Source organism: Lucilia cuprina, chromosome 4 (genome assembly GCF_022045245.1).
Source record: "Lucilia cuprina isolate Lc7/37 chromosome 4, ASM2204524v1, whole genome shotgun sequence".
Taxonomy (NCBI): domain Eukaryota; kingdom Metazoa; phylum Arthropoda; class Insecta; order Diptera; family Calliphoridae; genus Lucilia; species Lucilia cuprina.
Window position 1 is genome coordinate 25,222,504 of NC_060952.1, and position 26,487 is coordinate 25,248,990.

General features: G+C 28.6%; 2 protein-coding genes across 3 annotated transcripts; one reads left to right on the top strand and one right to left on the bottom strand.

The window, feature by feature from the left end:
• The first annotated feature begins 2,429 nt into the window (after positions 1–2,429).
• LOC111674516 (mucin-5AC) lies at positions 2,430–19,619 on the top strand. Of its 2 annotated transcripts, none has more exons than XM_046948699.1 (6): positions 2,430–2,580; positions 3,181–3,332; positions 10,476–10,672; positions 16,341–16,557; positions 16,668–16,952; positions 17,379–19,619. In XM_046948699.1, the coding sequence occupies exons 2-6, from the start codon at positions 3,293–3,295 to the stop codon at positions 19,334–19,336; spliced, it is 2,697 nt and encodes an 898-aa protein (XP_046804655.1). In that variant the 5' UTR covers positions 2,430–2,580; positions 3,181–3,292; the 3' UTR covers positions 19,337–19,619. The 2 variants fall into 2 exon arrangements, with proteins under 2 accessions (XP_046804655.1, XP_023290905.2); XM_023435137.2 differs by having other exon boundaries at positions 2,474–2,580; positions 3,164–3,332.
• Positions 19,620–21,932: 2,313 nt separating this feature from the next.
• Positions 21,933–25,719, bottom strand: LOC111674555 (ATP-binding cassette sub-family G member 5). Its single transcript, XM_023435194.2, has 11 exons — positions 25,204–25,719; positions 24,599–24,707; positions 24,339–24,529; positions 24,139–24,283; positions 23,270–23,735; positions 23,084–23,201; positions 22,924–23,017; positions 22,728–22,866; positions 22,468–22,659; positions 22,205–22,391; positions 21,933–22,135 (listed from the first exon to the last, which is right to left on the bottom strand). The coding sequence occupies exons 1-11, from the start codon at positions 25,261–25,263 to the stop codon at positions 22,022–22,024; spliced, it is 1,815 nt and encodes a 604-aa protein (XP_023290962.2). The 5' UTR covers positions 25,264–25,719; the 3' UTR covers positions 21,933–22,021.
• Positions 25,720–26,487: the final 768 nt, after the last annotated feature.

Consider the following 26,487-nt stretch of genomic DNA (forward strand, 5'->3'; position numbering starts at 1 on the left):
TATATAACCCATTAAAATTATTTATGAACACCACACCGTTTATCATACGGGGAGATTTCATAACATGTCACCAACTTTTGAAACCGTTTGTTAGTACCAAAAATTGTTCCAAATAGTTTAAATTCAAAATTTTGGAAAAAAATATTGTAATATCATGTTTTTTTTTTTTTGCAATATAAAAATTATCCTCATTATTTTTATTCACATTGGCACTTTTGCGATATGCATCAAAATAGCACTAACTGTACTCAAACTCTACTCTAGATCTACTCTAACTCTAAACTAACTCTAATCTAACTATACTCTATCTCTCTAACTCTACTCTAACTATACTCTAAATCTAACTCTAATCTACCCTACTCTATTTCATTTTCATTACCAAACTTTTTAAATATACATGGGTATTTGCATAAAACCCATAGTGTCTTCATCTACTTAAGAAAACTTTTGGCAAATATCACGAAAGAAAGCAAAACCTACATATAAAAGAAAAAAAACTCCTAACTATTCATTCGTAAGAGTATGATGTAAAAACAAAGTTTAAAAATAGTTGGTATTTAATTTTAAAGATGATTTTTCTTCTTATTTGTATATACACAGCAAGGAAAGTATATCTTTTTTCACTATTTATGCATCCATCCGTTTTCAGCTAGCTTTTGTTCATATCCATTTTCTAAACCATTTCGTAGATGTTCCCATTCATCTTTGTAGCGAAACAAATAGTTACTGTGTGGATTTGTACTCACTTTACTTTTCAAAATCCAAAATGTAGCTGGCAACCAAATAACATGCGCCAAACACAATAATAAACATTTCAAAGACATTTTCTATGGTGGCCTCCAGGTTGTACGTTGTTTGGTCGCACTCATCATTCAACACAAAACACCAATATGATTGTAGTTGTTTCTATCTACTACTATATATTTTCAAATTGTAGTTATCTCTTCTATAGCAACCATATCAAAACAGACATAAAGAAAAACACTATAGACAAGACAGTTGAATAAGAAACTTTTAAAAGACGAATATATCAACTGACGGTCGGTAGGACAGACAAATAAGAGACTCCCAGCCAGTCATTCAGTCAAGTAACAAGAAACCGCTAGCAAACATCATCTGTAGACTGCATCATGATGGCATAACTTACCTTTATTTCCACGATGATGTAAGTTTTATATTCAGCGTGTGCAGTTTTTTTTAAGTCTCGTTTCACCCTCAAATTGTGAGATTTAGAGAGAAGGAGATTACTGAAGATTCACCAATTGTATGTGATGCTACAAATGTCTGAGAGTATATTTAAATTTTAAACTTTTGATGTTGGCTTGCTTAAACTTGCAAAAGTGTTGAGTTTTTCTGGAAGCTCTAGGTGTTGGTAGAACTAATAATTGTTCTCATGGGTACAGTGGGACTTTTATTTGTATTTATGCTTTGAATTTGGGAAAGCTTTAACTACTTTAACTAACTCAAATCTAATTCTACTTTAACACTAACGTGACTTTACTCTAACTCTACGCTAACTCTAATCTACTCTAACTCTACTCAAACTCTACTCAAACCCTACTCAAACTCTACTCTAACTCTACTCTAACTCTACTCTAACTCTACTCTAACTCTACTCTAACTCTACTCTAACTCTACTCTAACTCTACTCTAACTCTACTCTAACTCTACTCTAACTCTACTCTAACTCTACTCTAACTCTACTCTAACTCTACTCTAACTCTACTCTAACTCTACTCTAACTCTACTCTAACCATACTCTAACTCTACTCTAACTCTACTCTAACTCTACTCTAACTCTACTCTAACTATACTCTAACTCTACTCTAACTCCAATCAAACTCTACTCTAACTCAACTCGAACTCTAATCAAACTCTACTCTAACTCTACTCTTACTCTACTTCAACTCTTCTTGACTACTCCCCACTTTTATGGACTAATTTGTTTGATGGAAACGTTCATATTTTTGCAAAAGTAAAAAATTGTCCAGAACATTTGAGTAAAAGCATGAAGATATAAGAATTCCTACTTCACAATACTCCCAACAACAAGATATTCACCACAGAAACCTCTAAAATGTGCAAAGTCTTCAAAGATTGAGAGATTATCATATTTTTATATTTGTAAACACAATTACACAGTAAACATCATTTTGAAACATGAAGACAGAAAAAAACTATATAATAATATTATTAATACGTCGGCAGAGTCTTAGCGTAGAAGAACTCCAATCTAAATCGTCTATAAATAAAAAGTACTCATGCAAACTTTATGTTGCTCGTACGATTGAATGTATGTCTTTGGGTAAATGGTGATCATTTGTGTATGTTGACGAGGGGATCAATTTTCTTGTGGAGTTGTGTGTGTTGTAGTTGCTGCTGCTACTGATGTTCATGTTGCTTATGTTTGTATTGGTGTTTTGGTAACGATGTTGCCGATGTGGTGCCGCCGCTGATGATGATGATATTGATGATGGGCTTTAGTGGTTTTCCTTTTGATTTTAAAAGTTCATTTCGCTTTGAAAACGTTAACGATTAAGTTGTGCCTCGCGCTTTATTTTAGTGCGTCTTGCAACGCGGGTAATTTTTATTTATTTATTTTTTTTTTTGCATTCTTCTAAGTTTAATTGTTTTCAGTTTTGAAACTTTTGATATTTTTGCATTGATGTTGAACTTAAAGACTACAAAGTAAAACACTTAAACGTTTCGTTGAACATTCTAAATGGTTTTAAAAGAAAAAAAATAATAATACAAAACAGTGTGAAGATTTTTACCACATATAAAGTGATGAAAAAATATTAAAACAAAATAAAAGCTAAAAATTTCAATACAATTTTTGTGCAATTTCCACTTGAGTGCATGCGTATAGAAAACGTTTAGAGATATTTAAGAAAAACAAAAAAAAAAAAAAGAGTAAAGAAATAATAACTTCTGCATAGAAATTTCAAAGTGTTTCTAAATCATTTATGACAGTAGAAAAAAATACAAAATTAAAACAATTGAAATAAAAACAAAACAATTTTGATAAAAAATTGCATAAATAAAAAAAACATGTAACGCCCTTTATATTATAAACAAAAAAGTTAAAAAGGAAGATGGTTTTTAAAGATAATAAGATTTTTTTAAATATAATGTGTGCTATTGAAATTTTATTGTAAAATAGTGTTTTTTTCTTTTTAGTGTTTAAAAAAAAACTTTATTTCCTTACACAATTTTGGATTACATACAACTATTTTTTACACAAAGCTCTTTCACAATTTTTTTGGATTACTATAGTTTTTTCTAGTACAACATGTTAAGGATAAATTTATATATTTGCACGTTTATATGTGGTAAGTAGAAAACAAAAAAGCTTTTTTATAAGTATTTATTTAGTATGATATATGGATAGACAAGTTTATTAAATACCCTACATTTAGTTGTGAATTATTTTTATCAAATCTTATAAAATCTTATTATTGTTTAGTATTTTTTTTTACTTTTTAAATTAACATTTTATTATCACTAAATCACAATAAATATTTAAAAGATTTATAAGATTTGGGAATATCCTGGGCCATGTTATGCTTTAATTGGCTTTAAAAGACAGACTTTTTTTGGTTGAACATACAGTGGTAGAAATATTAAATTTTAAGTGAAAGCTTATTTGTTATATTTTACTTTTTATTTAAAAAAATGTTTTCATTTGTTTATACCTTAAATAAAGAATTAATAAATATTTTTTAGAATATCTATAGTAAATCCTGCAACAAAATACGACATAAGGAAATTCACTTAAATTGCATGTATTTAATATTTGTGGTAGGCGTGGCACTTTTTCACCTGCAAATTTTGTTTATAAATCATACAACCATTTGCCTACTGTATATTACAAAAAAATCCTTTTTTCAAATACTTAACATTCAGGATAAATTAGGGTCTCTTCGAAAAAAGTATATATACCTATATTTAATCTACAAGCGTACCCTGGGTGATTCGCTATCAATTCGCCCAATCAAAAAACAAATAAATGAATAAAAAATACAAAAAATGATTATTGTAGATTATCATTTATTTAGGTCCCTACATGTTAAATTTCATATTTCTGTTTTTAATCCTAATATCCTAATATATTATAAATCTCTTTGTAAGTCTATTCGTTTGTTTGTTCGTCAATCACGTCTAAACGGCTGAATCGATTTTCTTGAAATTTAGAACGTTGGTAGATCTATCCTTGGAAGGTGTTATTATAAATCTCTTTTAATATATTATAAATCTCTTTGTAAGTCTGTTCGTTTGTTTGATTGTTTGTTTGTTCGTTGGTATATCTATCCTTGTACTTTTTGCCATTAAATACCAATTATTGTCTTTACTAAAGCCAAAATATGTTTCAATAAACTTTTTAAAGTTTCAGAAATATAAATTAGCATAATACTGTTGCGAGAGTTGGACCAAAAACGGGACGAAAAATAAGACAAAAGGGGGAAAAACTAGTTTTGGGCTTTGAGACCAATTTTTCTATTCTAAAGCAACTACGCCTTTTTATGGTATCGGAAATTTGCATATTTTAGAAGCCCACCCAAAGGGAGTTCTGTATTTCTGTATATCATAATATATAGTACTATTTAGTACTGTATAGTACTATTTAGCATAAACACCAATTATTTGCTTTACTTAAATATAACATATATATTCCATATATTGTTCACAAAAAAAATATAGAATTTTAAATGAATACTTAAATATTCAAGAATGTATAATGTTATGAAACCAATTTCGAAAAAAAAATGGAAAAAGTATCATTTGAAGAACGGAAAAGTAGTAAAATTCACCTCTTATGGATTCGCACCAGAAATTTTATGTTGCTATGTTTAATTTTAAAGAAAATACAAAAAGTACTATATGTTGAGCCAAAAGTACCTTATTAAATAAGAGCAGTGCAGATTATAAATTCTACTTTTGTGGAAAGTTCTAATAAATAAGAGTACCATTTTCCCTAGGAATACACATTTTCGAAAATTAAGTTCACAAAATATTACTATATGCCACAGATCTCTATGACTCATACGATTCAAATCTAAATTCATTTGTTCCGGAAAAATTGTGCTTTCAAAAGGTAACAAACAATTTATCCGAATTTTATCCCGTAGTGGCCTTTGTACCCAAATTTCAAAATAATATAATAAATAGCTTAGTTTGTGTAAGTAAATAAACTATTTACAAAATTTTTGTAAAAATTGGTTTAATAAATTTGAATAAAATAAAATTTTCCGTTTTTCCTCTTTTTGGTGCTTTTTTCCCTTTTTTAAAGGAAACAAATAGTAAACGTGGTACAGAGATTAGTTTTAATAATAGTTTTCCACTAAATCACTAAAAATGCCTATAAACTTTAGTATAGGGTACAACTAAATTTGTACATTCAGTTCAATTCACTAAACGTTTGTCTCATTAAAAGTAAAACACTTTTAATTGAAGAAAACCAAATCAAAAGTGGTACTTGTTATTTCCAGTCAGACTCTAGATAACATTGACATAACCATATTTACACTAGTTGCATAAATTCATTAAAAACAAAAATATTTTCAAACAATTTAACAGGTAGTTATTACCAAATGTTCATCGTAAATAAGTATATTGCACTGCAAATACCATTTTAGATAAAGAAACAAGTTAATACTTTTAGAACAATTGGCAAATAAAAGTTAACTCTTTAACTTATTTGAAAAAGTTTTAATAGTTTCTAATTGAGACAGTAAGGCGGAAATCTAGTTTATTTAGCAGGAGGCTTAAAATGCAGTAATCTTTTGTCCAAAGGAGTTATTGTGTAGAAGCGTCAGGCTCTGCTAGTCAAGAAGCTACTAGAGTGCTAAAGACCAAATGGATTAAACTAGTAGAAATTAAAAATAACTATCTTAGTATAATGTGTTACCAAACTAGGTATCTCTAAGCTCTCCAGTCCTTAAAGGATCCAATCCCTAAGAAACCCCTCAATATATCTACAAACCAGTCTTCTCATTTTCTACCATCTTGCAAAGGACAAACTTAGGTCGTGATCGATCAAATAGGGACAGCTAAAATAACGCAGGCCAACAATAAAAAAGAGGCTTTAAAAAAATTAATATTTTTAGAATTATTGGATAATATTTTTGAATTATATCATAAAATAATTGGAATATTTTTGTAGTTATGTCTTTATCATATAACGTAAATCGAATTTTGGGACATCAACATGTTATATGTTAAAAAATGGGAAGCTTTCGATATCACTATAACAATGGGTCTTCTTTTTTTGCTCCTAGGATAGTACTATTGAATAATAGTCTGGACTCACATAGAAGAAACACAAGTTTAGAAAAAAATCAAATTTTAACCCACTGTAACTCAGTCAGTCAGTTCTTGTCAGATCTTGTTAAACAATTTCGTATAAACTACATCGTAAAAGTCTAAAAATTTGATTCGATTTCGGCAGCTAAAAACACATGAAAATCTATAGAATTAATTTAAAAATTATTTGGAAACCTTAATTTCTTTGTTCCGCGTTATTTTTTATCTATTTATCACGATTCGGATTTTTTTTAAATTTTAATTGCCCATTATTACATTGTGTGTTTAAATATGAAAGTTCTGCAGAAAGCTTCGACTTTATAAGGACGATAGACAAATTTGGTCGGAAACGTTAACTTTATTCATTTTTACCCATATATTTATATAGGGATTGGTATTCTGGATCAAGAAACTATAGGTTTTCATACCCGGAATTCTTTATTAATTTGAGTATTTCAACTGTTGAAAATAAAAGTACTTCTATGTCTAAATATTTACCTTGTTAATTTCTATTATAATCTCTGTAAATGATATAAGTACTTTAAAAATTATATCATTAAAAAATTCATCTTCAAATAAAACCTTAAATATCATTAAAAATAAATTGGCTAAATTTTAAAGTAAATAATGTTAACAAGGTCAAAAATCTGACACTTAAGCTACATTTCTATTAAATAAAAAACTTATTTAATGTCCAAACTGTCAGTTGTTCCCATGTAAATACCTTTTTTATAACATAAAAAAATATTATTTAAAAACAGCCTCTTCAAAACAAAAGAAATACGGAATTATAAATATTTTTGCGATTTAAAAAAATCTTAATGTTTACAAAAATACAAAGAGAAATATATTTCAAATTATATTTTTAGCCACTTAAAAAGTCATGTTAAACCAAAATTTACTACAATATAACTGACAACTAAATGACAACTATTAAATAAAGTTGTCGAGACAAAAAAATGAAGTTTTAGCCAAAATTAAAAAAAGTAACTAATGAAAAACATTAGTAGTATTTCACCGGGTGTTTTTGGATTACACACAAAGTTTGTTTGCTATACCCATTGATGGATTGACGGATGATAAATGATGAATGAGGTGTATACGATAATATAGTGAATAGTACCTGCACGAGTATTTCGTGATCAGTAAGTAGTAGTTGAGTGTTAAGGCGTGTGAATATTTGTGATCTTTTGTGTAGTTTTATTAAATGATTTTGCTATTATTTCTCTATAAATTTTCAATTGACTTTTTGGTTAAATATTTGGCAATACTATATTGTAAGGTTTATTTTAATAATTGCCTTCTGTATTATTATGATTGCGCTCAAGGTCTATAAAATTTGATTTTAATTTTATTGCAAATTTATTTTTATATTTTGATATCATTAATTGAACATATAATTGTATCATCATCAGTTGAATAATATTAATCAATATTTGTGGTTAAGTTGTTATTAATCAAGTGCCACCACTATTAGAGAGTAGGAAGTTGTGTCATTTTATTAATGCTTGTTGTACATCAATCCGGACTCGGACATAATTAAAACATGTATGAACGTATAGTTGGACAAGGCCATCCATATAATATATCTGTCAGTACGTTAAAAATTTGTATTAAAGCATTGGCGTTTAATCTTATATAAAACAATGTTTTGCCGATTTTTTTACATAATATAACATTTAACATAAGCTCTATTCGGGGGTACGATTGTATGGGGGCTAGACCGATTTCAACCATTTTCAATAGCGCTCGTCTTTGGGCCAAAAGAAAAAAAATGTGTACAAGCTTTACATGAATACACAGACGGACGGACGAACGGATGGACAGACAGACAGACATAACTAAATCGAAACAGAAAGTATAGGTAGATGTAGGACCAATATTTTTGGTTATTACAGACAACAGCACAAATGCATAATACCCTCCACGCATATCCCCCTATAGTGGTGTATGGTATAAAATGAAAAGTTACATATTTAAAAAACTGAAACTGATGGAGTTATAAAATTTTGTATCAGCAAATTTGACATCTATATCCAATTTACATTGTTGACGAACTTTTAATAGTATCCCTATTGAATTAATCACAAAAATGCGTATATCTGGGTAACTACGTATTAGAGCTAGAATCTTAGAGCTGATATCTTCAAAATCGTAAAGTCGATAACTCGACTATCGTCTGTGAAAAAAGTCGAAAAGTCGACTTTGTTAATTAAATTCGAAAAAAGTCAAAAAGTCGAAAAGATTCAAAAAAGTCCGAAAAAGTCGAAAATAGTCAAAAAGTCGAAAAAATCGAAAAGTAGAAAATAGTCAAAAAGTCGAAAAAATCAAAAAAAAAGTGAAAATTCAAAAAAAGTCTGAAAGTCGAAAATAGTCAAAAAGTCGGAAAAGTAGAAAAGTTGAAAAAAGTCGGAAATAGTCGAAAAGTCGACTACTAATGTTTTTCATTAGACTAAAATACTTATAGTCGAAAAGTCTTAAATTCGACTTTTAATTAAATGAAAAAAGTCGAAAAATCGGCTTTTCATAAAATACAAAAAGTCGAAAAGTCGACTTCTAACTATATGAAAAAAGTCGAAAAGTTGACTTTCCGTTTCAACTATAGAACCCTAGTTTCGGGTAGCAAAATACACTGGGTATAGTTGGTATAAAATATGTTTGTAAAATTCAAATTGAGCAGAATCTTTCATTTAGGAAAGATTCATTCATAAATTACAATAACATTTGAAGTAAATGAATTGACAAAACTTCGATTGCAAGCAATTGCAATTGGTTATTTAGAATCTAATGATAATCTAGAATGTATTTGCTTTTTTTGGGTGCCCCTTTAGGCTAGATGGTAGTGAGATAGCATTTCAGCAGAGACTTCGAACTGCTAAACTACAAAGGACATATGGTCATTGTCACCCTGCTCGGTAAATTAGGTTAGAATATAATTTGTAATTGTATTGTAAATTTTGACAATTTGGCGATGAGAAAATAATATTTTAAAATCGAAATTTATTGCAAAATTTCGTGTCTGTAACAAAAACTGATTTTCAATTGATGGATTTATTGGGTTAAAAAAAATCCATAAAAGAATTTTACAATTATGTAGAATTATTAAATATTTTGCCAGTTCCTATCGAGCTTATGATTATGATTTTTTAAGAAAACATACAAACACAAGATTTTTACAAAAACAGATTAATTTAAAATTCATTAAGATCTTTTGTAATCAGCAGCTACATTGTGATTTTTGATGATGAGATGCTGATGTTGATGATCTTGTTTTGTTTTCAATTATTTGCCTTTGTGTAATGCAAACAATTCATCACAAAAATTCTAGCTTTACAACAATAACAAAAACTTTATTATTTAAATTAAATGTAAATTTTGCATCTTGCAAATCTGTATCTTTAAGATGCTTAAAAAAAGAAGTAGAAAATTATATGTACTTGTTCTTTGTTTTCGTATTTTTTTTTTGATGATGAATTACTTGATGAAATTGCAAAATTTTTTATTTTGTATTGAGTATAAAAACGGGTAGTATTGTATTAAAAGTTGTTTTTGTTTATATATGAAAATTTAGTTTTATCTTTAAATTGTAATTACTTTAAAAATATTCAACCAGCCATCAAAAGGAAATATTACAATTCTAATTAAGAATATAAAATAAGTTTATATTTAAGTTTTAAATAAAGTCTTTGTTATATTTTTGTTCAAATTCAGTAATTGAGCTTTGTTTAATTTTGTTTCCAGTTGAAATAATTTGTTTATGCGGAAATTTTGAGCATATTTTTTAATTACTTGCAATTTGAAATATTAAGTAAATAATTTAAATATGGCAGAAAATATTGACTGATTGTCTATGACTATGATAACAACATGATTGTTACATTTTAAACACAATAATTCTGTACATAATAGTAACCACAATAAGATTACAAATCCTCATGAATAAGTTTCCAAATTAAAATCGAACAAAGCAATATGTTGGTTAACTTATATATCGTTAAGGACATACACACGTAGTTTTAAAAAATAACACTATCAAATTGATTTATAAGCCAAAACGTGTATGTCAAGTAAACAATTTTTAATTTTAGACCATTTTTTAAATTATATAATTTAACGTGCAAAAACGTGTTTAATTTTTTTTCATGAAAAATATATTTATCTTTTTTTTACAGCAATTGTTTTAACTATAACAAACACAGTACTAGGACAAGAGTCATCATTCTTAAGAAAACCATGGCCAACATACAGTCTACAAAATATGCCACAAACACGATTCACATGTCATGACAAAATACTTGGCGGTTATTATGCAGATCCGGAGGCTCAATGTCAGATGTTTCATGTCTGCGTTAAAGTTGCTGGAGTAGGGGTAAGTTGAATGAAACAACGCGAAAAAAATTAACAAAAACATAAAACAATAAGAAACTTATAAATACAACAACAATATTTATAGATATTGAAAAAAATATGCTTTTAAAGAAGATAATCGTGATGATGAATGAATTTTAATCACCTTAAATGAAAGGAATTTTTTTTTAAATTATAAAAGAAATTTTATAAAATTATGAAAAATATTCTGAATTTGGAAGATAATATTGAAAGCAATCCAATAAAGGTCTCTAGTCGCAATTTGTAACAATTTCTATAATGTCAAATTTTCTGTCATTTTTTTGACAATTTTCGAAACAGAGTAAAGTCCTAATTTTTTTACAATTTTTTCTAAAGAAATCATGACACAATCTCAAAAGCAACCCAATAAAGGACTCTAGTCGCAATTTGTAACAATTTCTATGTCAAATTTTCTGTCATTTCTTTTGACAATTTTCCAAACAGAGTAAAGTCCTAATTTTTTACAATTTTCCTAACGAAATCACAACACAATCTATGAGAAATTTTCTAAAACCTAGTCACAATTTTTCTAAAGGACTTTAGTCAGAAATTGAGACAATTTTCCTAAAAAAATCTAGTTACAATTCGTGACAAATTTCCTAAAGAAATCTAGTCTTTTTTAGAGACAAATTTCTTAAAGAAATCTAGTCACAATTTTTAAAAGTTTTCCTAAAACATCTAGTGACAATATGTGACAAGTTTTCTAAAGAAATCTACTCAGAAATTGAGACAATTTTACAAAAGAGATCTAGTCACAACTTGTGACAAGTTTCTTAAAAAATCTAGTCACAATTTGTAACAAGTTTTAAAAAAAAAAATCTAGTTACAATTCGTGATAAATTTCCTAAAGAAATCTAGTCTTTTTTAGAGAAATTTTCTAAAACCTAGTCAAAATTTTTCTAAAGAACTTTAGTCAGAAATTGAGACAATTTTCCTAAAAAAATCTAGTTAGAATTCGTGACAAATTTCCTAAAGAAATCTAGTATTTTTTAGAGACAAATTTTCTAAAGAAATCTAGTCACAATTTTTAAAAGTTTTCCTAAAACATCTAGTGACAATTTGTGACAAGTTTTATAAAGAAGTCTAGTCAGAAATTGAGACAATTTTACAAAAGACATCTAGTCACAACTTGTGACAAGTTTCTTAAAAAAATCTAGTCACAATTTGTGACTAAAAAAAATCTAGTCACATTTTGTGACAAGTTTCCTTAAGAAATGTGGTCACAATTTGTGACAAATTTTCTAAAGAAATTTAGACACAATATGTGACAAATTTCCTAAAGAAATTGAGTCATAATTTGTGACAAATTTCCTGAAGAAATTTAGTCACAATATATGACAAATTTCCTAAAAAAATCTAGTCACAATCTGTGTCAAATTTCTTAAAGAAATCTAGTCACAATCTGTGACAAATCTAGACACAATTTGTGACAAATTTCCTAATGAAATCTAGTTACAATTTTCCGAATGACATCTTTTAAAAATGCATATGTGAAAAGTTTTCTAAAGAAATTTACTTTCCACAATTTGTGACGAATTTTCTAAAGAAATTTTACTAAAGAAATCTATTCACAATTTCTGACACATATCCTAGCGAAATCTAGTCACAATTTATGAGTTTTATATAAATATGAAATAATTTAACACTCAACTCCGGCCTCTCCAAAGTAGGGTATCCCAAGTAAATCAAACTGAATATGCACTTGCTTTGCAACAAGAAATAAGCTAAATAAAAAGTACGGACATTGATAAAAAGGAGAAAAAAGTCTAAAGTGAATGATTTAAGTTTTAGAATGTTAAAAGATTGTAAATGTTGTAGATCAATGTCTTAAATATTCAATGCTCTAGTAAATGTACACAATGCAATGTGATACAATATACAAAACTATGCAATTGTTATTACAAAAAGCAGAAACGTACTAGATTTCTATTTGTGCTTGTTTTTTTTTTTTTTTTTTTTTTTTTGCAACACGCGTAAATGTTAAAGTGTAAATTCAAATGTATCGATAGATATAAAGAAGCGTTTGGATGGATGTGTGACTTTAGTGCACCGGCGGTTAGTTATAGACTCTCTAAGACTGTTTGCACTTCAATTGGCAAATGGTTATTATAAATAAACTCGAATACTCTTTGGTATATTATGTATGAATGTATGTATATTTAAATTAAAAAACATAAAGATTTTACAATAAATGTGTGCATTGTGCTCATAGAATTGCATTGATTAGTACATTGTTTTTTTTCGATTTCTATAGTATTGGCTTGTTTTGAATGTCGCCTTGTAATGTTAAAAATAAAACCATGGGGTATTTTATTTATTTTTTTCTTTTTCATTTTAAATGTTAAAGTGTGTTGAAAAACAGATGCTCCCAGCTGAAAGGAAAAAAATAACAACAACTACTTTGAAAAAAACAACATCGATTACAATTTCAACTACGACAATGGGTTGTTATTTTTGGTTGTTGTGCTTGTTTTTTGCTTTGGTGACTAAAATGTTAAAAATGACTTTTTCTTATATCGTGACTGGCAACGTCTTCTGAACTATTTGCGTGTATGAGATGTTGTTTGTTTGCAGATTTTACATTTTTACTATGGAAATTTATATTTTTTTTAAGAGTTTATTTTCTGCTTTATTAAACATGCTAAAATATTTGGTTTAAATGACCTTTAAATAAATATAAGTGCTCATTTTAGTTGAATTAAAATATAATAATAAAATTATATTTTATTTTAAATCTCTAAGTGAATTTAAGATATGACGCCAAGGTAACCAACCTTAATAAACAGGGAGAGTAAGGAGTATGAAATAATAAATTTTATTTCGTTTAGTGTTGAAATTAAATGACCTAAAAATTGTAATTTTATAGTTACAACATTTAAAGTATTTTCTGTAATCTAATCTATCAACGATGATACGATCTTTGTTTCTAGATAGAAAACAAATTTTACATGTATTTGCTTATTGTGACAAAAACAAAATGGAAGTCAAAATTTAACTTAACATACTCTTATGTTATCTAGAAGCAATATATTAGTTTTTTTGAATAATACTTTTGTAAACCATTTATTTAACTTCATTTTACTTGGATAATGTTTCCTGTTAATAAACTAAATAATATTGTTGTCTAAACTGTTTTGAAGGATAAATATGGGATTGCGTTTACGTTAAAATTCTGCAGAAGGGTGGTTTGTGTAAAGGCTTAACTAAAATCAGGAACGAACGCAACAAAAATAAGTAATGTCATTTAGGCTATTGTAGAACTAAGTTTTGCCGATTTTTGCTGATAAACTAGAGCTCAAAAGCCCTTTTCAAGGTACGGTTCTATGTGGGCTAGGCGAAATAAATGACCGATTTTTAACATTTTAATTAGGGTTCGTTCCAAAAATTATATTGAAAATTGTGACCTGCAGCATACGCACAAAGTTTACATGGATACACGGACGGGCAGATGGACAGACGGACATATCTAAATTGACTCAGAAAGTGATTCGGAGCAGATTGTTATACCAATATTTTTCGGTGTTACAAACTTCAGCACAAATACATAATATAACAAGTATGAATGTATAGTCGGGCGTAGCCGACCATATGATACCCTACACCAGTCAGTATGTATGTTAAAAATGGGGATTATTTAAAAAAATAAAGCAAAAAGAGATTTTTTTAAGAGGGCTCAAAGGGGAGTAGGGAAAAATATGGCCCTATCCTTAAAAATGTTGGTAGGGGGAGTTAAGTCTTCTTCAATATTATTTATGTAGAATTTAAAAGTGTTATAAGTGTTTGTAAGTCAATTTTGACCTTTAAGTCATTTTCTGAAGGGGAGTTTGTATGAGGGATAGGGTCAAATGAAGCCCGATCATTACAAAAATCGGTAGTGTCATTTAAAGTTCTATAAAACTAAGTTTTGTAACATAATAGATCATTTAAATTAATTATAAGCCAAAAGGCCCTATTTGGGAGGTACGGTTGTATGGGGGCTAGTCGAAATACCATTTTCAATAGGCTTTGTCCTTGTCCTTTGGCGTGTGTGCCAAATTTTATACAATTATCTTGAAAATTGCGGCCTGTACCTTGCGCACAAGGTTTACATGGACAGCCAGGCGGACGGACGGACATAGCTTAATCGACTCAGAAAATGATTCTAAGCCGATTGGTATACTTTAAGGTGGGTATAGGACGAATATTTTTGTATGTTACAAACATCAGCACAAACCCAATATGCCCTCCCCACTAAAGTGATGTAGGGTATAATAATAATAAATAAAATAATCTTACATAAGTTTTCGATGGGATAGTAGAAATGTTATGGAAAAACATTTTTGAAAAATCTTATGGAAGGGACCGATATAGGTCCTATATATTTTTACCTTTATCACTTTCAAAAGAGGGTCTTAATCAATTTTTGGATAAAAATTTGTTAAAATCAAGTTCCTGACGAAATGACTTTAAGAAATTTGCTATTTGGAAAATATATCAGAATATTTTCCAAAATTATATTCTTTGGGAATTTTACTTGCGTATATAACAACTATATATATGTATATATGTAGAAAATTTGAACTTTTCTGATCAACATAGAATATTTAAAATACCTACGTATTTATGGACTCAACAATGTCAAAATATACATAATTTACAAGATCTACTTTCGATATAAAACACACGAATATAAAAATAATTCATTATTAACTTTTTAGTAATAAACTTAAATCTAATCTACTTAGCAATTAAATAAAAAAAAAACAAAATATGCTGATTTTGCTAAATATTCCCCATAGATAATTCATTTATATGTAGTACACAAACAAATATTTTTTTTAAATTACAATTCCAAGAAAAATCCATTAAATTGGACACAACAGTCTTTTGTAAATATTGAAAAAAAATCAAAATCATTTTCAATTCTTAACACAAACTCTTCTTTAGCTCATGAAATCAAATCAAACAAGTTTTTCTTTAAAATTATTTTAAATCTGTTTCAGCTGCTGTTTAATGAAACTTCTTAGACTTCTGAATGTCGTTCGTTCGCCGTTTAGAATTACCTTCAAAGTGTTGTATATTTATACTTTTTTACCAACAACATTGTTTGTTTTTAGTGGTTGACAATTGAATTTAGTTGCTGACTAACTTGAATTGCAACAACAATTGCATAAAGTTGCAGCCATACGACTTTGATGTCATTTATTTAGTTTAGATGATTTTGAATATGGAAAATATCAAAGTTGAATGCTAAATAAACAAACGTTTTTTTCTAATTCTATTTAAAGTTTGTTCCGGTTCACAATTATTATAGTTGCTGTAATAAGTTAGCAAATATCGATATTTATTTGAAATTATCATTTGTTAGTAATCAAATTAATTTAAATTTACAACAAATAAATTACAATGAAGAGCTTAATACAAGTATAAAAAAAACAACTAATAAAATAACAGGTTAATTTATTATGATGTATATGGTTGTAAATATGTTGCTTAGATAAAGTTTCTTTTTTGTGAATATAAAGAGGAGTTGCTAAAAATAAATTAACCTTTGAAATTTAATAATATTTTAAAAACGAACACTTTAATGTTATGGCGAAATTTACTTGTCAAAATCGTGGGAATTTTTATTTAAATAATAAAACATTTTGATTTTAATTAATTTTTAGGTACAAGATTTTCGTTTCTTATGTCCAAATGGTACGGCATTTGATCAAGAAGCCCAAATTTGTGCCGATTGGGGTGATGTAGATTGTGAGCAATCTGTTCTTTACTATGGAAGTGATAATTTTGATCTTTATCGCTTGGGTTCAGGATTTGAGAGTAAACGAGCTCCTTTGGCTGAGGAAGATGAGTCCACATTCCATTTGCAAAGAGCTGAAAGTGGTATGTTTACTTTGGATATATTTACCATACAAGTTTAAATTAATTTGTTCATTTTGGAAAAAAAATGTGTAATTAATTTTAATGCATAAATTTTATGTTTATGTCTTTAGGTGATGTAAGACGTTTTAAAGAAACTCGTGTAGATCAAAAGTCACGCCCTGATCAACCACCTAATTACACAAAACACTTTGAAACTGTAACGCGTGGTACCTTTAATAGCAACAGCAATTCAAATCACAACAACAATAATTATGTGAATACACAGCAGCAGCAACATGTTAAGACGAAGAAACAAAAACAACCAACGGAAATAACAAAGAAACCCATTGTCAGTTATTATACACCGACTTCAACAACAACGACCACAGAACGTAATTATAATGATGATTCAAAACGTAAGTTTTATTTTAATTAATTTATTTTAATTTTCAATGTTTATCAAATACAATTGGCAAACTAAATAAGTTCCTAGACATTGGACAGAAATAAAAATTATGAGAAATATTTTATTGGTATTAAATGAAGTTAATGTGAAGATTTGGGAAGAAGATTAAGAAATCTCTTAGTTTATTTCTTAATTAAGTTTTGAGAAGATATGTAAACCATTATAAACTACAATACTAAAACACTCTGTCTCAAACTTAACGACGATCTCTGCGTAAAGTTTGAAAACTTTTTTCAAGACCTTTTATAAAGAAAACCTTGGAGTGTTGAACGATTTAAAATCTTTAGACCTGTAGCTTTTACAATAATTTTTATTAATAAATAATATCTCTTTAGTTATAAAATTGTATTTTTATACATATTTTCTCTAATTACAGAAGATCTAGATGACATATTCAAAGGTTCCCACAGTTCACATTTCTTTTCTAATCGCAATGGCGGTCGTGAAGATGACTTTTTGGATCATCCCGTTAAACCCTCACTAAAACCTAACGATTTTTCTGATTTTAGCAAAAAATCAGAAGCTTCTACTATTGGCAAATCCCGTGTAACACCCACCAGACCAAAGCGACCTTTACAAACAACAACCACCACATTAGCTAGTACTACAACGACTACTGCAGCTCCCAAGACAGCGAAAAAAGTAACTCAACATTCATATTACAATACCGATTTCTATGACTTTACACCAGTTAGATCTACAACTTCAGCAAGCACATCATTCTCCACCGCCCTCGTTACCACACCTCGCCCGCTAGTACAGGCTCAAAGTAATGCTAATCGTTTTAATATTGGTCTAAACGATTATCAAACTCAAGCTAAAATACAACCAACAACTTATAATCCTAACCGTTATAAACCAACTACAACAAAATATACTGAATTTAAACGTGACAAGGCCGAGACTGGTGTACATAACAAAGCTACAGGAAATACTAAAAAAGCACAAAAATTTGAACAAACACAACAGAAATTAAATCCACAAAATTCAACATTCGTAAAATACAATGAATTTAATGATTTTGCCAAAATTAAAACTCAACCACCGCAACCATTCCAACCTCAACCGCCAGCCAAAATCTTCGAAGCTCCTGCAAAAACAAGTGCAGAACCACAATTTTATCGTTCACGTGGTCAAGCTCGTATAAATAATCAACAACCAGAACCTTTCCGTGCACCGCAAAGGCAAACCGTTAAGCCCACAGAAAAGGTCAAAGAGAAGCCTACAGTAGCGGTAAAGGCTGATGTAAAACCAAGAGGATTCGTTAGTCGCGGTAGTATTAACTATAAAGCCACAACCCAACGTGATAGTGAAACTTATCCCACTACCACCAGCAATAATCACAAAAAGTTTTCCACCTTAGTGCCCAAGGATAAATACGCACCGACCACATTTAAGCCCTCCACTTATAAAAAGTCCTATGAAAGCAATTACTATCAAAATCAGCAGACCATAAGACCTTCCAACCAGCCACAGAAAACCCAAACAACAGCTACTTCGACCACTATTTACACTACACCTAATCCATACTATAATCCCGACGAGGATGATGGTCAATATCATCCTGAATTATATGAAATTGATTATTCTAGAAATAATTTTAATCGACAAAGACATACTAGCAGTCCTACGACCACTTCTACAACTAGCACCACTACAACTACACAAAAACCTTTTAAGCAAAATTATCACAATCCTGTCAATCATTTGAAGAGTCAACAGCAGACTTCTTATATTAAAGAACAAACTGCTGCAGCGGATTTTAGCGAGGAAGACGAACTATTCAAAACTGCACAATCCTTGAATTTTGGAGCTGCCAGCATTAATAAATTACGAGCAGATATTTTTAAGGCGGAAAAAACTTCGCAACAATACAATTCACAATATAATCCACACAATTCCATAACTAGTCCAAAGACAACAACCACTTCAACACCGATTTCAACAACCACAACTTATTTCACCTATCCCTCGTATTCTACCACAACACAAACTACTTCACGTCCCACAACATATATAGTACCGTCCACAACCACTACAACTACCACGACCACCACCACAAGACGGCCAACTACAATTACCAACACTCCAACCAAGTACACCACTGCTTATCCATTGAATATTACCAAGAGTGGTAAACATGCGGATAAGTTGGAGAAGAAATTGAAAAAGAATGAAAATGAAAACAAGAAAAAGACTTCAAAGAGACCAGCACACGCCGATGAAGATACCAGTTATGATTATGCCTACTACGATTCGGATACTTTAAGTGAATCGCCACAGGAATATCCGGAATATGAAATTCAAGAATTTACTAAAACTAAAAGAAATTAGGCGGTAAAATTAGAAAGATGAATCAATAGTACTACTAATAAAAAAAGATCATAAACGTAAAACAATTTTACAAACACTGTAATTAAAATATGTCATTGTCTTTATAAAAACGTTTTTTGTAGAAAATATTTATTTTGAAAAACAAATGGGAAACAATATTTTTTCTAAAATTTAGATTTTATTAAAGAAAATGACAAAAAAACTAGATATCTTAGAGCCATCATTCAATTTATTAGAATTAATATTTTTTCAAGTATGACAATGACTGTTTTGTTTAAATACACACACACACAAATAACTTCCATTTTAAAATAGACATATTCTATATCATTCATTTTTAAATTATTACTTTTTATTTCTTTAGTTAATTCGCTACAAAAAAATATTAATTTCATTTCCGTCTTGTAAATGTCAAGATTGCCTAAAATCAATTTTATTTAAATCTTGTTTTAACTTATTTTATTCTCAAAACATGACTTAATCATTTATCTATTTTATTACATACTTCCCAGCAGCCTTCTATCAACAATAACTGAAATAATCGCCTCTCGATAATATTTCAAGCAGAAATAATAATGATAATAAAAATGTATTTCTAGTTATTTAATTTGAAAGAAAGGAAACATTTATGTTTTTATTTAGTCGTTAGACAATTATTAATTTTAAAAATTAAAATATTTAAAAGAATTTATAACACTCCACTACCTTAGAGTAGAGTTAAATAAACTTTAATTTTTGATTTTGTTATTTGGTGTATTTCAAAATTGCATTTTCCATGTAGATTTTTTTTGTTTAAACATATTAATAGTTTTTAAATAATGTATACGCGCATACGATACGAGTATAAATGAAAATGTTGTATTATTTTTTATTTTGAAATTAAAAATTATTTAAATTTTAAGTATATTTTTTTTTGTATTTTGTAAATAAATATAATGATTAAGAAGTAATTTTTTGATAAATAAAAAGAAATTTAATAAAATTAAAATGGTTTTATTTTCTGTCCAAACTTCATGATAAAAAGGAGAGAATTTTAAATTAACAAAAACTTATAAATGCTATACATAGTTTCTAGATTCTTGTGGATATCAACACCAATTGAATGATATCCTGATGTCGGAATCTCTAATATCATCTGCGTAAAAAATCTTAAATAAGTTTATCCGCAATGAGAAGTTTGCTATGTTAAGTCAAAAAAAAAAAAAAAAAAAAAATGGAGATATGAGAAAAAAATCCGAATAAACCCACGATAAGCTAGAAATATTTTCATTTTACAAAATCCGTTTTTTTATTTTTTGACAATATTATTTTTAGAACCAGGGATTAACAAACATAAATTAAATTATTAAAAATTATAAACAAATAATAATATTAATTTAAACAATAATGAAAATAGTAGTCGTACATGCCAGACCATATTAAAACTTACACGAGCAATTAGTGTAAATTTAATATTTTGTATATATAATTTTATGAAATGGATATTATATGAACTAATCAAACTTTTTATTGAGAAGATTTTTGTTCCTACAAAAACTTGTTAATGCTGAATTTTGTCGCTATATTAGCTTTATTAAGCCATTTTTAATACTAAACAAATTACAACAGAATATTTATACAAAATTTCAACTGTCTAGTTCGTTCCCCATGGTCGTAAATTCAATAGACAGACAGACGGATAAGTTAACAGATCGAAGGATATGGCTAGGTCGTCTGAAGATCTTTAAATAAAAACACTATTAAAAATATTCAGAGATCATTTTAATTTACATTAAAAATTAATTTTACAAAATATAAAATCTATTTTATATCATATTTTACATAAAAAAACGTTAAATTGACTAATTTTTCATTCGAGTTCTGTACATATAGCAGATGCCTTCTGAAAATCAAAATACTATTAGAAATGGTGTAAATGATAAAGTCATAATGAAATGTGTGCATAAAAAATAGTGGTATACTTTCAGGCATTTCTATAAATTGGTCGTTTATACAAAACATGTCGTTAGTTGAATTGATCTATCTATCTATCTATCTATCTATCTATCTATCTATCTATCTATCTATCTATCTATCTATCTATCTATCTATCTATCTATCTATCTATTTATCTATCTATCTATCTATCTATCTATCTATCTATCTATCTATCTATCTATCTATCTATCTATCTATCTATCTTTCTATCTATCTATCTATCTATCTATCTATCTATCTATCTATCTATCTATCTATCTATCTATCTATCTATCTATCTATCTATCTATCTATCTATCTATCTATCTATCTATCTATCTATCTATCTATCTATCTATCTATCTATCTATCTATCTATCTATCTATCTATCTATCTATCTACCTCTTTAAAGTAATTGAATATCAGACGGCATATGTACATATAACATTATATAAATAAAGTTTAACTGCCAAAAAGGACATTATTTGATTATACGACATTTCAAAACCCAAAATGATGCAAGACATCATCTAAAAAGATTCAATTTTTACATCATTTCATTACAAATTTCATAACTTAAAATAACCCAGCAATATATATGAACCATTTATTATTCGCGCGCGGCTTACATTAAAATAATTACAAAATACTTAATTTCACATTTATTAAAAAAATACATTATTCTTATAATAAATAAATAAAATTATTCAATTTTTTAAATTGCATTTTCAGTCTCTAAACTTTTGACGAACGCATCTGGGCATAGGAAACATGTACAACAGCATATTAAATGCAGCCAAACCAATAGCAAAAGCACAGGAGGCCACTACATCAATGGTTTCCTTAAATGATATCAAATATAAAATAACTATATATATACACATTTTATATTATTATTTAAATGTACTTACATCTGGATCAGCCAAACCTAAACGTTCATGAAGAAAATCGGCAGGTTTGGGACATATTACCGATGCGGTGGGTGTGCAATTCATTTTACGTGTTTGAAAAGCAATACTGTGCAAAAGGGATGAAGCGTAACGTGTATGTGTACCCTTCGTATTGTCCTGCAGCCATGGTTGTAAGCCTTTGAAAGAGCTAATAGATACGCCGGATGTACATAATTAAAAGAGGAAAAAAGTTAAAAGAAAACAAGTTTTAAAAATAAACTTACCGTACGGTGCCACTGGCTAAAGCAATCGATATAACCAAAATATAAGATACAGCTATGGCTGCATTAAAGGGTACTTTGACCAATAATAAAAATGAAATACTCAATTGTTCGGCCAAAACATAACTGGACCATAAAGCTACCATAAGGTAAGCAAAAGTGGTACCATTAGGAAATTTCGGATCCAGTAAGAGACTTCAATAAAATCCAAATAATTTATTTTTTTCGAATTTAAAAAAATTCACTTAATATTGGCTACTTACGGATAAATAACACAACTAGCCATAACCGCTGATATTAAGGAAAATGGTATGGATACTGAGTTATAGGCAATTAATAAAGTAGCTCCAGAATATAAGCCCTCGGGAGTATCTTGAGAAAATCTTTTACGCCATATGGGAACTAAAATAATTATTCTAATAAAATATTTCCTTTGAAATTTACATTACAATTACTTACATAAAGAAATAGTGGTCAATATACCACAACCATAGGACAAACCTATCATATTTAAAATCATGCCATTTTTGCTAAAGAATCCATGAGCATCATCCTATAATTCATATTAATAATTTAATATAATTATATTTCTTATTTAAGCAAATTATTAAGAACTTACTCCTACACTAGTGTAGAATAACCACATTGAAGCCATGGCTATGGGCAAAATAAATAAACGCAAAAATAAAGATTTCATACCAGCCATGCCACAGGAAAAAGTAGAAGCTAAAAGTTTTCTAAAAATATGATTCCAAAGAAATCTCAATAAACATTCACTTTACACTTTAAGGACAAAAACACTTACAGATACAACATAACCCAAACTTTGATTTCTCCCGGCTTACCATAAGCCAAGGGAACTTTACCACTGCCCATATTATTAAGAGGACCATCCGACAGAGATGTTTCTCTGGAAAATCTTTCCACCAAAGCCTCAATTTGTTGGCTTGATTCTAAAAATCTATCTCTACTGCGTCTATCAACTGTCGATAGACACAGATAATACATTAAGGGATTCTCCAGTTGAGGACAGGGGAAGCCAATTCCATGAAAATATTCCAACATGGCACGAGTGCCACCAGAGTATACAACTCCACCCAAGCATAGAAATAGGGCACGATCCAAAAATGGAAATACATCGGAACGTGGTTTCTCTAAAGAGAGTAAAATACCACAACCAGTTTTCTTTGCAGTATTCGATAGTATAGATATCAGCAAATAGGCGCTTAATGGATCTAAACCTTGAGTGGGTTCATCAAGAAGTAGCATAACTGCAATGGTTAGAATAAAATAAAATTTAAAACATTTACACGAATGTGTAAATCTAAATTTTGATAAAAACATTTTAGGAAATTTAGAAAAAAAAACTTAACAACAAAAGGCTATGAAACAGACCATATGGTAATCTAGATGTACTCAGATATCTTGAAGCTCCCTATGTCACACTGTAATAAGCTAAAGAGAACTGCCATAATCAAAATTTCGGATTAAAATTTATAAGTTGTGATCGTGATAGGACTAACAACATTAATTGGTTACAATAGTTTATAAGTATAAGTCTTTGTATGTAATGGTCAAACATCTAAAAAAAACTACATTTCTCTAATAATTTGATCTAAGCTAAACTTTCAAAACCTTTTCCAATATGTTTTTGAATCAAAATACTTTTCTCACCTGGATCTCTGACCAATTGTACACCAATTGCCAAACGTCTGGCCTCACTTATATTCAAATATTCTACACGTTTATGAGCAACTTGTGATAGAGCTAAATCAGCCAAAACTTGACGCACTTTTGAGCTTTTTAAATAACCTGAAAGCTGCCATAACAAGTTTAATTAATTTCAAAATCATACAACTTCAAATTCTACTTACAATGGTGGGTGTATAGTGTAATGTTTGAGCAACTGTAAGGCCGGGTATAAAAGTGCATGATTGCGTGACATAACCACAACGTTGTTGGAATAAGGCTTTAGTTAAAGGAGATCCATTAAGAAGGACTTGACCTCTAGTTGAGCCTTCAGCACGACGTGAAATGACATCAAGTAATGCACGTTTTCCACTGCCTTTTGTGAGAGGAAAATTATAGATTTGATAAAGAGTTTTTTAAGAGAATTCTCTTTTTTAATATTTACCTTTAGAACCTAATATGGCCATTACTTCACCACTGTGCACAGTAAGATTAACACCTTTTAGGACTAAAGCTGAACTACCAGCTCCATTGAAACAACCACCACCATCAACCTTATAAGATTATATATTGGTAAATATTTATATCAAAATTAAGTGAAATTTGAAAACAGGTTATGAAAACAGAAAATAGAAATTTCGCTTTAAAAGTAGAATAAATTATTCAGTTTTATAGGGAAACTATACAAGAACAAGTGACAAGTAAGGAAAGATTAAATGAAAATATATTCTTGAATTTAGGAAACTGTTCAAAATGATTTTAAAATAAAAAAATCAAAAGATTTAAGACACAAACTTGTTCTTTATAAAATTAAAAATTATACAAAAGATTTAAGACGCGAACATAATCATTAAAGATATTTTGCCAAAAGATTTAAGACACAAACTTGCTGTATTTATATTTATAATTTTCTTTGTCAATGCCACAACAAAAGACTTAAGCTGCAAACATTAACATTTAATTTAAATTCATACTTTAAAGGAACTTTCATTATTTTCTATTAATTTGTCTATTAAAATCATTATCAGATATTAAAGCATTTCTATTAACCTCAGTGGTATGATAGATGTTATGAGCCTCCAAGACATAATCGCTACCAATCATTTTCATGTCAAATTTCTAGCGTGACTCTTCAATTATATAAAATGTTGTTGCTGTCGTTCTTTTTGTTTTCTGTTGAAGTTGCGATCGTATTGTTATTGTTTTCTTTCTTTTTTGTTTGTTTCACTTTAGCGGTTATATTTTGTTTACATACAAACGTTTATTTTTTTATTTATTATTTTTTTATTTCTTTTTAGTTCACATTTACACAGGTGTTCACTAATACTTGCACAACACAAACAAATAAAGAAGAAATGCTACAAATACTTAATAACTATAGTTAATTATTGCACACTCTCAAAGAGAATTTTGTGCCTTTTTCAGCCGTTCGTAATAATTTATTAACTCTCTCTCTGTATTTTTTTTCTTTTGTTATGTTAATAAAGTTTATAATGGAAAAATGAGTACATTTTTTAAACCGTTCAAATTTTATTTATACCGTCATATACTAATAATACGTCCAAACACTTTAAACGCTCAGCAATAACTGAAGCTAAAACTGGAAGTGGTAGTTAGTCTGGTCTTAAGCCATTCATCGCTATAGAATTTCCGTCATTCCAATTGGTAAAGAAGAGAGAGATTGAGAGCAATACAGAAACTCTGGGATTAAAAGAGAATTTTAGCTCTAGTAGAGAATTTAAAACATTCGTAACAGTGTTGTCAACATGTTTAAAAATGTGAAAATTGTTATAAATAGTTTTGTTAAAATTGTCGTCTTTTAATAGGAAAATTCTTAATCGTATGCAGTATATCAGTTATATTAATGTAATATTCGATAAAATGTATTATGTAGGTAAGATCCGACTTCGATTCTCATCATAGACTTTGGGAAAAAGCAAGTGATTGCAACAATAGTGGCATACATTGTTAAATTTGTATCGATTCTCAAGGTCTATTTCGAATTTTTGACCTAGCCTTTATAAATATATAAAACAAACTATACAGAAATTAATGGAGTAATTTAATCATTTATATTAAATATTTTTAATCATAAGTTTCTCAAATAGATATTTGAAACAACCTAATGTCGATTTGGCATCTTCATACATTTAAAAAATACAGTAAATCTTTAGAATTACACAAAAGGTGCTGAAAGCCATTTTCATTTCACTTAATAAGATTGGTAGTTGGATTCTCAATAAATTGCTTATATCACAAAAAAAAAACGCCAAATGGATTACACTTATAAATATTTAAACAAAATCTGCATTTCATATAAAAAAATTAAGTTAA

What these genes read in the sequence shown, in the direction of transcription:
- LOC111674516 (XM_046948699.1), top strand. Translation starts at nt 3,293, where the DNA reads ATGTTAAGGATAAATTTATATATTTGCACGTTTATATGTG. An exon ending in TTAAAGTTGCTGGAGTAGGG is followed by an intron (nt 10,673 to 16,340) that starts GTAAGTTGAATG and finishes ATTAATTTTTAG; the next exon opens with GTACAAGATTTTCGTTTCTT. An exon ending in TTTGCAAAGAGCTGAAAGTG is followed by an intron (nt 16,558 to 16,667) that starts GTATGTTTACTT and finishes TTATGTCTTTAG; the next exon opens with GTGATGTAAGACGTTTTAAA.
- LOC111674555 (XM_023435194.2), bottom strand. Translation starts at nt 25,263, where the DNA reads ATGAAAATGATTGGTAGCGATTATGTCTTGGAGGCTCATAACATCTAT. An exon ending in GTTTGGGTTATGTTGTATCT is followed by an intron (nt 23,202 to 23,269) that starts GTAAGTGTTTTT and finishes TCATATTTTTAG; the next exon opens with AAAACTTTTAGCTTCTACTT. An exon ending in GCTAGTTGTGTTATTTATCC is followed by an intron (nt 22,660 to 22,727) that starts GTAAGTAGCCAA and finishes ATTTTATTGAAG; the next exon opens with TCTCTTACTGGATCCGAAAT.